At 41.9% G+C, this 12,973-nt stretch overlaps 1 protein-coding gene across 3 annotated transcripts in view; it reads right to left on the bottom strand.

Annotated features, from left to right (window-relative positions):
* Positions 1-12,973, bottom strand: part of FRMD3 (FERM domain containing 3) — a 293,937-nt gene that overhangs the window by 105,031 nt on the left and 175,933 nt on the right. For 2 of the 3 annotated variants that reach the window (XM_077905595.1, XM_077905588.1), the window contains exons 4-5: positions 10,089-10,167; positions 4,781-4,878 (exon numbers count right to left, since the gene is read on the bottom strand). In XM_077905595.1, coding sequence (XP_077761721.1) covers positions 4,781-4,878; positions 10,089-10,167 — 177 coding nt within the window. The remainder of the gene's footprint in view (positions 1-4,780; positions 4,879-10,088; positions 10,168-12,973) is intronic. The other variant, XM_077905604.1, reaches the window with a different exon arrangement.

Here is a 12,973-nt window from a genome sequence, read left to right as displayed (position 1 = left end):
CCTCTCTCTCTCTCTGTGACTATCATAAATAAATAAAAATTTAAAAAAATAGACCTGTCCTACGACCCAGCAATTGCACTGTTGGGGATTTACCCTAAAGATTCAGATGCAATGAAACGCTGGGACACCTGCACCCCGATGTTTATAGCAGCAATGTCCACAATAGCCAAACTGTGGAAGGAGCCTCGGTGTCCATCAAAAGATGAATGGATAAAGAAGATGTGGTCTATGTATACAATGGAATATTACTCAGCCATAGAAATGACAAATACCCACCATTTGCTTCAGCGCGGATCGAACTGGAGGGTATTATGCTGAGTGAAGTAAGTCCATCGGAGAAGGACAAACATTATATGTTCTCATTCATTTGGGGAATATAAATAATAGTGAAAGGGAATATAAGGGAAGGGAGAAGAAATGTGTGGGAAATATCAGAAAGGGAGACAGAACATAAAGACTCCTAACTCTGGGAAATGAACTAGGGGTGGTGGAAGGGGAGGAGGGCGGGGGGGCGGGGAATGGGTGACAGGCACTGAGGGGGGAACTTGACAGGATGAGCACTGGGTGTTATTCTGTATGTTGGTAAATTGAACACCAATAAAAAATAAATTTATTAAAAAGAAAGAAAGAAAGAAAGAAAGAAAGAAAGAAAGAAAGAAAGAAAGAGAGAAAGAAAGAGAAAGAAAGAAAGAATTTCAGAGGCAGAACTTTGGAGAAGAAATGTTTGAAATTTTTAATTTGGCAAAGTCTCTGCAAATCTGTATTAAAACCACTACTTTAAAAAAATTTTTTTAAATAAAAAATAAAAAGGAAAATCAATCAATCAATCAATCAATCAACTGATGGACCCAGAAGGACTAATGAAGAGAATGAGCCATCCACTGATGATTAACCTAACCTGAGTTTCAAAAGATACACACATGATAGACCTATACCACATCCATACATATGTATCACCCTGTGAGCTGGCTATGCACCTAAAAATTTAGGAGGTGGTATAACTCAATGCTTCCATTTTCCATAGAGAATGGACCACCAATACAAAACTAGGTCAGTTTCAATCCAAATGTCAGCTTGCATGGTGGTTGGTAAGGGAAGACATTGGTGCCAGGGGTGGGGTGGTGGGTCCCTATCCAGGGAAATGAGATAAAATGAACTTGTACTGCTAAACACTGCAAATGAAGAGCTTGGAAAATGCCATAAAACTAAGAGAAGAAATGCCATGGAACCTGCACTTAGGTTGCTAGCAAGGTAAATGTCAATGCTCTCGCATCACGTGCCCTGCTTGGTTGTCCCTTAAAGCTGGTCTTTGCCTGACTTCACCTGAAGTGAAGGCAGTTCACAAATGATTCAGGACTTTTAAACATTCAGACTTTGTCTTCCCTATCAAGAGGAATTGGGTAAGCGAGGGTCAAGTTGTGACAAAATGCACATCAGATGGCTTGCAATCTGAAACGGGCCCTGGTGGGTTTCTAAGGGAATTTAACTGTCAGAAAAATCCAAAGAGTTGAAGCAAAAGGATGAGTGCTATCAGGTGATGGTAAGTATAAAGGGCAAGCTCCGCAATGCATTTCCCCTGGTTTGGAGAGGATTCATTCCAAAAGAACATGAGAGACAGGATGTTCCAGGGGCCACTCCTCCAAGAGCCTTCCCTGATCCCCCTCACTGGGTCTGGAGCCCTCCTGAAGTCAAAGCAGGCACTTGGGTGTCCCTCTATTGAGCCATTAACACACATGTTACACCTGCCTGTTTACTGTCTGTCCTTCCCCCTCCTCCCTCCCAACCAGGGACTTTGGAATCCAGTGCCTGCCACATACCAGCTGCTCAGTAAACATTCAGAGAACATGAGCAAATAAATACATGAGGGTAGGGGATCAATCACTCTTTCCCAAGCAGAGAAATAAAGCACACAGTGGTGCAATTTAGGCAAGTGCCCTGGTTCACTTAACATCATTACTAGAGAACTTGCTACATGCCAGACACAGGGATATTATGGTGAAAAATGCCCCCAGAGCTCTACTTCCATGGAATTTAGATTCTACATAGAGGGAATGCATAAGAAGTCACAAAACAACTCAATAATGTAATTTCCAGTATAAGTGCTTAAAAGGCAACAAAACAGGTATGAGACAGAATGAGGTGCAGGAGACAGGCTACTTGAGTAGGCCAGGAAGACTTCTCAGAAGTGATATGAATTGAGATCAAACTGAGTTCTGAATATCTGCAATGCAAGAGACAGAAGAGAGAAGAGTGACAATCCCACCATGTTGCTGTTCTGTAGAAGGAACAGGAAAGATACCATTTTTACCAAGAAAAAGATATAAACAGATACCTAGGATTTTGTGTATCTGTGTTACCATTTGTATTATGAAAAAAAATGCACTGCATGCATTGAATACGCTCACTGTGTTCAGGACGTACATGTAGCAACACTCTGGGTGCTGCCTGTTTTTCATGCGCTGAGAATATTCTGAAGCTTCAAATCCACTCCTTAAGAGGTGGTTGGCAAATGAGAAGCCAACGAAATGTCATATGGCCTCCCACTTTCTAATAATTCCCTCCCTCTCTCTGTAAGCATATTAGGTCCACCAAAGCAGATCTTTATCTGTAGGGCCGCTGAAAGATCACCTCAAGCACCAGAGAACATCAAGAATCCAGCTTTTACTCAATTTGCTACAGATGGCCCATGGAGGCTGCTGTATCTTAGCGCTGAATGGTCCTTCCCAGATCTGCCGGTCCATTTCCAGCTCTACTGTCTCCACAGCATCTGTGCATGATCAGGGTTAATAGCACCAAGGGCCCTGACTGTCTGGACGGAGACCTTGTGACTTTATTTCAAACATAAAACAGGATGGCGAGTTTCCCGTTACAGATCCATATCGAGCCGGTCTGTCCTTGGAGACTTGACCATGATTCACTAATGCCTAAATGAGTTCTGAAATGCTCATGTGCTGGTCTGATGCTTGGATTAGTATTGATCTGCTTTTCCCTTATAGAGGACACTGCACCCTAACCAGGAATTTGCAACCTCACAGGGAAGGAGGGGGGACTATGGGTTATAACATCCCTAAGCTCTGCTGTAAGAGAGGTAGTTTGGGGAAGCACATGCTCCACACTCCATCTCGGGGCAGACGGAAGGACCATTTCCCATCACCGGACCACTGTGGTTCTGACTTTAAACTTGAGTATCTCCAAGGGTTTTAACACCTCTGCCAAAATCTGCTGTGCAGCTCACTAGATGGATCCCAGGGGAAGGGGACGGCAACACAGATACACTCTTCAGAATTCTCAGAAAGCACACACACCCATAAACAGGGCCCAAGGAACTATTTCACAGCACAGAGCACCCCACGGGGACAGTGGTGAGTGACAGTGAAACCTAGGCGAACGATGGGTGTCTTTCTCAAGCTGTGAATGAAGCTTGGCATTGAGAAGGCAGACGATCGTCATGATCTGCTTATGACCCATCAGAAAATCCCATGTTATTCCAGACTTTATGAAGAGGACCGCTCACTTGATAACTTTCTCTTTCTCCCTCCCCTCTACTCCCCTCACCATCTCCATCTCCCCTCACCATCTCATCCCCCTCCCTCTCCCATCCCCCCTCCTTGTCCCCCCTCCCCTCTCCCCATCCTCCCCTCCCCTCTTCTCTCCATCTCCCCTCCCTCCTCCTCCCCTTCTCTCATAAACATGTCATAGCATTCACACCACAAATGGCCACATCACCTGGGTCCCTCCAAACAAGACTAGCTACCAGCTGCCTCCCAACTGGCCCAGGGGAACAGAATACCTGAGTCATTCTTCACTTGGATTCGGGGCCCACCCCCATGGCCATGCACCACCTTGGGCCAGGAGACTGCTTTCCAGGTGGTTTTTTCTTTTTCTTTTTTTTTTTTTTGTTTTGTATATTTTTTTATTGGAGTTCGATTTGCCAACATATAGCATAACACCCCGTGCTCATCCCGTCAAGTGCCCCCCTCAGTGCCCATCACTCAATCACCCCATCCCCCCACCCACTCCCCCCTTTCCACCACCCCTTGTTCATTTCCCAGAGTTAGGAGTCTCTGTTGTTCTGTCACCCTTGCTGATATTTCCCACTTAATCTTCTTTCCTTTCCCCTTTATTCCCTTTCACTATTTTTTATATTCCCCAAATGAATGAGACCATATAATGTTTGTCCTTCTCCAATTGACTTACTTCACTCAGCAGGTGGTTTGTTTTTTGTTTTTTGTTTTTTGTTTTTTTCTTATAGGTAGAAACATCCAGAAGCCAAGCCAAGCACCCATGTGCTTACTGTTTCCCACTGCCCCACCCTCTGGGGCTCATTCAACCCTGAAAATAAGTCTCATGAAATCTTCACACAGAAGTTAAAGAGGTATGCCACTCCATTTAATATATGCTTAAATAATTGAAATAATTTGTCTGTGGTAAAATAGCCAGTAGACAGGAAGTGAGATTCGACCTGAGTATGATGGGCCATGAGCCTGGCACTCTCCTCATCATGCCATGGCTAGAAAAGCTGAAGTGTTCAATATGCTGCACATGTATTCATCTATACATATAGGAATATAGTCAGGAATAAATAGAATTTATATATATATAAACACATTTATATATATAAATGCTTTGACATTTCACTTCAAACTGTTTGACATCTACCTCCCTGGCCAGACTTTTCCCCCTCAATATACCCATCAGACACCATGCCTGGCACTCAGAGCTCAGAACATACAGCACCCCACATCCCTTCAGAGGGGGTGAGCAGCTGCGGCCACCTTACCTTGAACGATACAGGCACCCAGGTAGGCAGCATCTGAAAAGGAGCAGAGCAGTCGACCATGGAAAATATCTCTTTTAATTTGCAGGTACAAAAGATACCTGCAACACAAAATGAGCAAGAGTCACCATAAGTCTTGCCTGAGGCCTGGAAGAAGTAGAAGCATTGTTCACACTCCATCCACTTGGGCCACCCGAGCCACACCCAGCCCCTCTGAGGGCCTGCAGGAGAAAATGAGGGGGCCCTCCGATTCAGGAAATCTGAAGTGACCTTGGCACCTTCCAAAGCAGGGGGTTTGCCCCTTTTTAAAGAGACAGGAAGACAGAGGAAAGCCACAGGGCCCAGCAGCCACCGTTTCTAGAAGGAACTGCCACATGGTGATAACCACCCCCACCCCTGGTACTTGTGAAATGGAGCGTTAGAAAATAGACTCAATCAGTATCCAGAAATTAGTCTCAGGGGCAGACAGATTCACATTAATCAATCTCAAAAGGACTTGGTTATGAGGCCAGAAAGCCAATTTATTCACAACTAGTGCTGTCATCTGTTTAGTGCCCTGTCCCCACCTCCAGGGATGGCAAACTCAGGGACGCATCAAGCCAGGCAAACCTAATAATGAGCAAAACAAGCTGGTTTAAGGGGGTCCAGAGGGCAGAATGGAGAGCGCTGGCTCCCAAGAAGGGTCAGCCCAGGGCCAGTGATGCAGTGCAGAAAAGTAGACCAAGCACAGCCCACTTTTCCAGAAAAATCAAAGAGACTGGATTTAGAAGTAAATCCCTTTGAATTTTAAATATTGTGACAAACTCTGTTTTTGAAAACACTGTACTGTCGAACAAAATATAAGCCAAGGCTCTATTCAGCCAGGGGAAAGGGGGAGAAGTGGGTTTACAACCCCTGGCTCAGGCTCATCTTATTACCATCCCTTTTGTTCTCCAGGCTCATCAAGCCCTCTTTCGATTTACTCCTATTTCTTCACCAAATTGGTTCTTCCCTTCAACGTTCATGCCTGGGGTCTACATTTTCTGACTAAAGTGATTTTGCACATGTATGCAGATTCTTTGTTTATTTTCCTTTAACTCTCAGAGACCAATCTTTTTTTTTTTTTTTTCCTTCTTAATTCTAGGTTCTTGGAGCCAGGTGGGGCAGCAGTCAACTGGTTCCAGTTATCGCTTCCAGTGCTCTAAAGGATCTGATCTTTACTCGGTCTATGAGGAGCCATGCATACAAGTTCACTCAGAGGGCATGATTAACGTGCTAGGATCACACAGGTGCTGCCAGCCCCAGAACACCGGAGCTGCCCAGCTCTGGGGGCTGGATCACCTACAGCACACACTGGACACACCGAAGTATTCAGAGGCTCTTTGCTGTTTCCATTTGATGAATCTTTATCCCACACCCACTTTATGCTGTATACTGTACTTAGGCACTGGGGACACTGTACAGCTTCAAATGACACTCTGTCCCTGACCTTGTACAGGATCGTCTGCAGGGGATAACGGCAGTCCCTAAGTAATTTCTTACCCAGAGTCCAGTACGCATTTTGTCAGAGAAACAGCAGAACACATGGTAGGTAAGGACCCTGAGCGCCCCCTACGTCATAGCCTCTCACTCTTCAGTGAGCCAATGAATTGCTCGGAGATCCTGAGAGTATGTGGAGTCTGATTCAGTAGATCTGGGTGGGGCTGGAGCATCAGAGTCCATATTTCTAATAAGCTCCCTGGTGAAGTTGTGCTGCAGGCCCATGGTCCACACACTGAGTACCAAGGTTCTAAACCAGTGGTTCTCAGTACTGACTGTACATTAGAACCACCCAGGGGAGCTTTTCAAAAAAATACCAAGCTGTGAGCCCTGCCCCAAATCCAATAAATCGGAATCTGGGTCCTCACAAAAACATGTACACAAAGATTTATAGCAGCATTATTCATAATAGCTAAAAAACAGAAAAATCCAAATACCCATCAACTGATGAAAGGATAAAAAAGGGTAAAAAGAATGTGGAATATCCACACAATGGAATATTATTCAGCCATAAAGAAGGATGAAGCATGGACACCTGCTACGAAATGGATGAGCCTTGAAACATTATGCTAAGTGGGAAGAAGCCAGACATGAAAGGCCACATATTGTATGATTCTATGCGTATGAAATGCTCGGAATAGAGAAATCTTTACAGACGGAAAGTAATTAATGGCTGCAGGGAGGGGAAAACAGGGAATGACTGGATGGGTACTAGTGATAAAAAGTGTTTTGGGATTAGATGGCAGCAACAGTGGCACAACTCTGAACACATGAAACTCACTGAGGTGTGCACTGTAATGTCTGCCAAAAGAAACTGATACTTTTGAAAATCAACTGCCACAGAGTAGTTCTCAAATTTTGACATGCTCTAGAAATACCTGGAAGGCTCATGAAAATACAGATTGCTGAGTCCCATCCCAGGTCTGGACCAGGGGTCAGGTACCCAGGTACTATGGCTGCTGGCCTGGGCCCTCACTTCAAGACCCTCAGCCATAGACCATTCAGACTACCAAGGTCACACAATATGATCAAATATTTAAGGACTTTTTAAAGACTGTAAACTTCCAGGGCAAATACCATGAAGCTTCTTGTCTACTTGTTAAATGTTACACATTGAACAAGAAGCATTCCTTTCTATCTTTGATGAGTTTTGTAGAGAAAAATAGTTTCAAATAGTTAGGTACTGATGAATGAGAGGTTTGGATTCTCATATCATAACTCTGAAATCAAGCTTGATGGACACTTCCAGAGAAAAGAAAATCTGCTTTTACATATCTGAGCTGGGGTCCTTGCTCAATATCAGTGATCTCTAGAGATAATCATGGATTACTCTGCATTCAACATAATCCACTGAGACTTACAAATAGCTTCAGGTTCAGATACTCATTTTTTTAATATAATAGCCACCAAAAAATAATAATATTGTATCTCCTTTTAATATCACTCCTGTATGAAAAGGTTAAGCAATAAAAGCACAAAAGGATCTGGGAGACACATCCTTGGCCACCATTAACAATACTGCTTTTCTATCTAACATGAACTTAATGATGGTTCTTATTTAAAAAAAAATACTTTGATCACATTCAGTTGTATACAGCATTTACAAAAGCCCTAGAAATGTAAAGGGTTGTAAGAGGACTGTGTAAATGGAAAGATAAATGAAGGATAAAAAGGGATCTCAAATATCCTTTTTTTATGAATATTTGTTGCCTTTTCCCCACCTGCCTTTTCCCCAATGTTTCTTTACCCCTAAGCATAGTCATGAATGTAATCCTAAATTCTCACGTTAGCAAATTCTTCTTAAACTTTATTCTTACAACAAAATAACAAGTTATCAAAAGAAAAATGAAACTCTTTCAAGATAGAATTTAAACCATAAATACTGGGGCATTCCACAGTTTCTAGATTCGTTTGGCAGCCCCTGTGGCGCAGCGGTTTAGCGCCACCTGCAGCCTGGGGTGTGATCTTGGAGGCCCAGGATCGAGTCCCATGTCGGGCTCCCTGCATGGAGCCTGCTTCTCCCTCTGCCTATGTCTCTGCCTCTCTCTCTGTGTGTGTCTCTATGAATAAATAAATAAAAATCTTAAAAAAAAAAAAAGAATTCTAAGGATAGTATTGACTAAGAAAGCATTGTCTTAGCACTGTCTTAGCATTGTCTTAATTTCCTTTGGAGACATTAAATGTTCACAATCTTCCACCATTCATACCTCAGCTATTCAGTCAAATGCAGGGAAATGTTAGCAAATTCAACTGAGAAGAATTGAACTGGCGTTATTAACTAACACTTCGTATTCTTTTACTTTCAAACGGGAGTCTTCTCAACAACAAAAGATCCATCCTTAACTTGTATCATGACACATATTCAATTTTTATCTTCCAGACAAGATTATAAAGAAAACAAATGACAAAACATCTGACTAAATAATGCCTGACATTAGTATTGAATTTGATCTTTCCAATTACATTGTCGGCACCCGGAGGGCAGGACAAATGTTTTTGTTTTGTTTTTGTTTGTTTGTTTGTTTTTTTTTTTTTTTGGTAGTTCATGCAGCCCCTGCCACATATCACATGACTCCACTTTAGGAAATGTCCAGAACAGGCAACATGAATGAGCAGATGAGTGGTTGCCAAGGGCTGGGCAAAAGGAGAGTGAGGTGACTGCTACTGGATACAGAAGTCCTTTCTGGTGATGAGAAAATGTTTTGGAATGAGATACGGGTGATGGTTCCCAACAATGTGAACATACTTAATAACACTGAATCATACACTTGGAAGTGGTGAAATTAGTTTATGTTACATGAATTCTACCTTAATATTTTTAAAAAGCAGGCCAGATTGCAAAATGTCAGCCACCATTTATAATGTCCATTATTTATGTGTCCCTCATTTTCACCTACCCCCACCCTCAAGCACAAAGCTCACTAATCGTTGTGTGCAAATTAATAATAGGGAATGGAACCATCTGCTCCCTTACAAGGTCACTTGGTGCCACAGTGGTAAAGCTTTACTGGAAACTCATGAATAAGGAGAAAGCAAAATATCCAAGGCATCACCTTGCATCTCTGTTGCATTCAGATCTCTGCTAATTATTTCAAAAGATGATCATGCACAGTGATCTTTATAGTCACCTAATCAGAGTCCCGTTAAGGACTAAGCACACATTGCCTCTTCACTATTCACCAAGTTGGCCTTCCTGGGACCCCGCTCAGCTGAATTGGCTGGGGCTGTTCTCAAAAGCAAAACCCCAGGAGGAGGACTGAATACGGCCCCAGTCCAGAAAGATCAGAAGGGAGGAGACCGGAGAACCGGAAAATTCAGAGTCAGTCTGACAACAGTCTACAAGTTGAGGGAAAACAGCCCACAGTTGGCCATTCAGCAAGAGGAATGTGGGGTAACAAACAGTTCACACTACCTAGTGATCTTTTCCCTTTCAGAACACTCCAGATCCAAAAGATTGTCCCTATGTGCTACACTAGCTATGAATTTGCCCATATCCTAAAGACAGTCGTCTTCTATTTATTTTTAGCACCCCACTGTCAGATGTTTTCAGAGAATACCTCCTCCTTATAACCAACTGCTTTTTTGTGTGCAGTTAATTACACTCCCAATGACAACTATTTGAAAAATCCCAAGATAATTAAGTGCAAGAGAAACATTCCAAGCCAAAATTCTGAGCTGAGTCTGCTTGGTTGAGATGTTCTGCTCTAGACAGGAGGCACCTCTAGCCTGGAGGACTTGGGAGGCCCTGGCTGGTTAAAGGTGCATGTTAAACGTACAAACAAACGAAAAATACCTTGTGAGCTCTTCTTTAATCTTCAAGGGTTCATGTGGGTAGAATTTCACTCTAAAGCACATGGTGTATGGTGGATGAGCTGAAACATCATAAAGAAAAGGCATGAGAAAAGCAGCAAAAGACCATGGACTCCAACACACACAGGAAAGTCAGCCGTGAAGTTACAGTCTAGCCTGAGGGGGCAGGGACCGGAGAAAGTGATTTTTCTGGAGGAAGCAGATCTTATGCTCAAGAAAACAAAGCCACAGTGACAATTAAACTTAAAAAAAAAAAAAAAAATGCTTGACAGGACACCCAAAGCAAATGCAGGACACAGGCAACCTAGTCAGCATAACTTTCCACCTCACATTTTCTCCAGATCATAGCTTCAAATTCAAGTAACATTTTTCCTTCTGATTCTTCCCATCCCCTTGTGACAGATAAATTGCCCACTCAGGTCTGGGCCTAGTGAGATATTTTTCAGACTGTGAGGTGGAAAAATGTCACTGCACATGACTAGTTTTCCCAAAATGATGGTGCCTTTGAACTAAAATCACAATTTTAGTGATTGTGGAGTCTAGCCATGCACAGATCCTACTTTGTATATTTTTAGTATTATTTTAGTATTATCTATCTATGAGGCAGTCACTATGAAAACAAACATTTTATAACTTCCTGATTTGTATGAATCAAGATAGCACGACGCTGACTGAAGTTCTGATTGAGGTTCATGATTCTAGAATGTTCTAACTGCATCAAATATCTGGAACTCAAGGACCGGCTGAGTGGAATTGACAGGATTTCTGACACCCTTAATTATAAAAAAAAGTATTGATTTAACAATATTAACCTAATAAATGCACACAAGTGTAGTAAGAAGCATTTCAAATTTCAAATAGCATATAAAATGAACACCTTAAAATGAAAGAAATATGATAGTTAGCATTATTATTTCTATGGATCTTACATACCCACTCATGTTTTGCCCTTATCTCACTATGGCTACTTGGGATCAACTCCGAGTCTCCATCCAAATGCAAATATGAAACAGCATCCTATTCTTGCCAAATCCTCTTTCATAATAAGGAGGGGTTAAATCCCCAGCCATCTCTATAATGCCTGGGGCTATTCTGTATGTAGACAAATTCTTTATGTAGAAAGAACTACCAGCATTAAATATGAATGCATAATGAGTATAATCTAATATGGAAAACAGTTCTTAAAAATAATTTTAAAGAAAGCATCCAAATCACAGGAAAACACAGAAGCATCTTTCTGGCCTCTCAGCAGAGAAAAACCGATTACACACATACACCCCCACACACAGATGTCAGAACTCTTCCCATTCAATGCCCTACTTCTCCACCAGAAACTAACAAATTTCTTAACTGAGTTGGCTGCTCCTAACCTAACCCTGTGTTCCCCAGATGTAGGGAAACATTTTTCTGGAGCACCAGGAGAAAATAAACACCATCTATACAGCAAAGAATGAAGGAAAAAATACAAATAAGTTTCAAGTCATTCATCATTCATGATATCTAGAATTTCAGTTTTGACTCAAAATATTTACTTTTTACACATTCCCCATATTTCTTTTAATTTTTTTAGGTCACCATCTTTAAAGGATTAAACCTAATTGTTTTTTATCACAAACCTCTGGATTGTCCTTAGTAGAAAGGTTGAGACAGTTTTTATAAGATAAGAACCACAGAGCAAAAAAATGGAAATAACATAAAAAATAAAATAAAAGGGGATTTTTATTTCTTCTTTATTAGTCTTCAAAATTAATACATGTCTAAGCATAGCCAATGAAGATGATTGGTAGATAAATAATAGTAGATAGATGGATGGATAATGGATGAATAGATAGATGGAGAGATGGATGGACAGATAACAGGAGGGCAGACAGAGAGACAGATGGAAAGACAAGTAGACGAATGGATAAACCATCCCCTTTCACTTTCCTTCCCTTTGTCCTTACTGCTGCCCCTCTGTCCCTCAGGGCCCCACCTACCTTATTCCAAACTCTCCCACCACTGTCAACAACTTCATCTTATCTTTCCACCCCTTTTGCCATACTCATACAAATATATGCCAATATGATTACATATGTGAGAGATTTTTTTATAATTTAGTTTTACAAAATGAGATCACAATACATGTTTCTCTTGCTTTTCTCACTTACCTCTGCCCATTCCTCTGGCACAGCAGTCATAGATCTAACTCACTGTCTATACTAACTGCATTATAGTTCATATTATGGATACACCAGAATTTATCCCACTATTCTCTCTTAATTATCATACAGCTTGTTTCCATGTTTCTGCAATACAATTTTGTTTATATTCTTGTGCACATATCATTAAATATCCATATTTTTATTTCTAAAATTTGAATTTTGGGGTCAATAGGTATGGACAAATATTTTCAAGGGAGCTGAAAAATAAAAACCCACTGAAGGTAAGTTGGGGAAAGAAGGGTCACAGAAGATGATCCCAAACCAGAGCTGTTACTTTCTCTTCCTCCTAGTCAGTGATCTGGTTACTATGCCCTACACACATCTGTGTGGCTACAAATCAGGACTGGCAATCTGCCTAAGGAATCAGGCACTGAAACAGGAAGCTCCCGGGGCAGCCATCTTTGAACACTCTTTACTATAGGAAGCCCTTTAAAGTAGGCATCCTCTTTCCAAGCTCTGAGGCTCCACATGGAAGGCAAGGAAGCTCCCTTTCCATCAATTGAAGGAGGCTCTTAAGCAGCATTTACGGTTCTTCTGAGTCTTCTTTATAATAAACATCCTCCACCCCGTCAACTGCTCCTCATATGAAACAGTTCTGAGTGTCCTCATGATAAGTAGATTCTTGGCTCTGTTTCCTCAAGTACAGGGCCCCAGGGGTTGCCACATC

The sequence above is a fragment of the Canis aureus genome, chromosome 1 (assembly GCF_053574225.1).
Source record: "Canis aureus isolate CA01 chromosome 1, VMU_Caureus_v.1.0, whole genome shotgun sequence".
Lineage (NCBI taxonomy): Eukaryota > Metazoa > Chordata > Mammalia > Carnivora > Canidae > Canis > Canis aureus.
The sequence above is the reverse complement of the archived record's forward strand: the minus strand, read 5'-3'. Positions and strand labels throughout refer to the sequence as shown.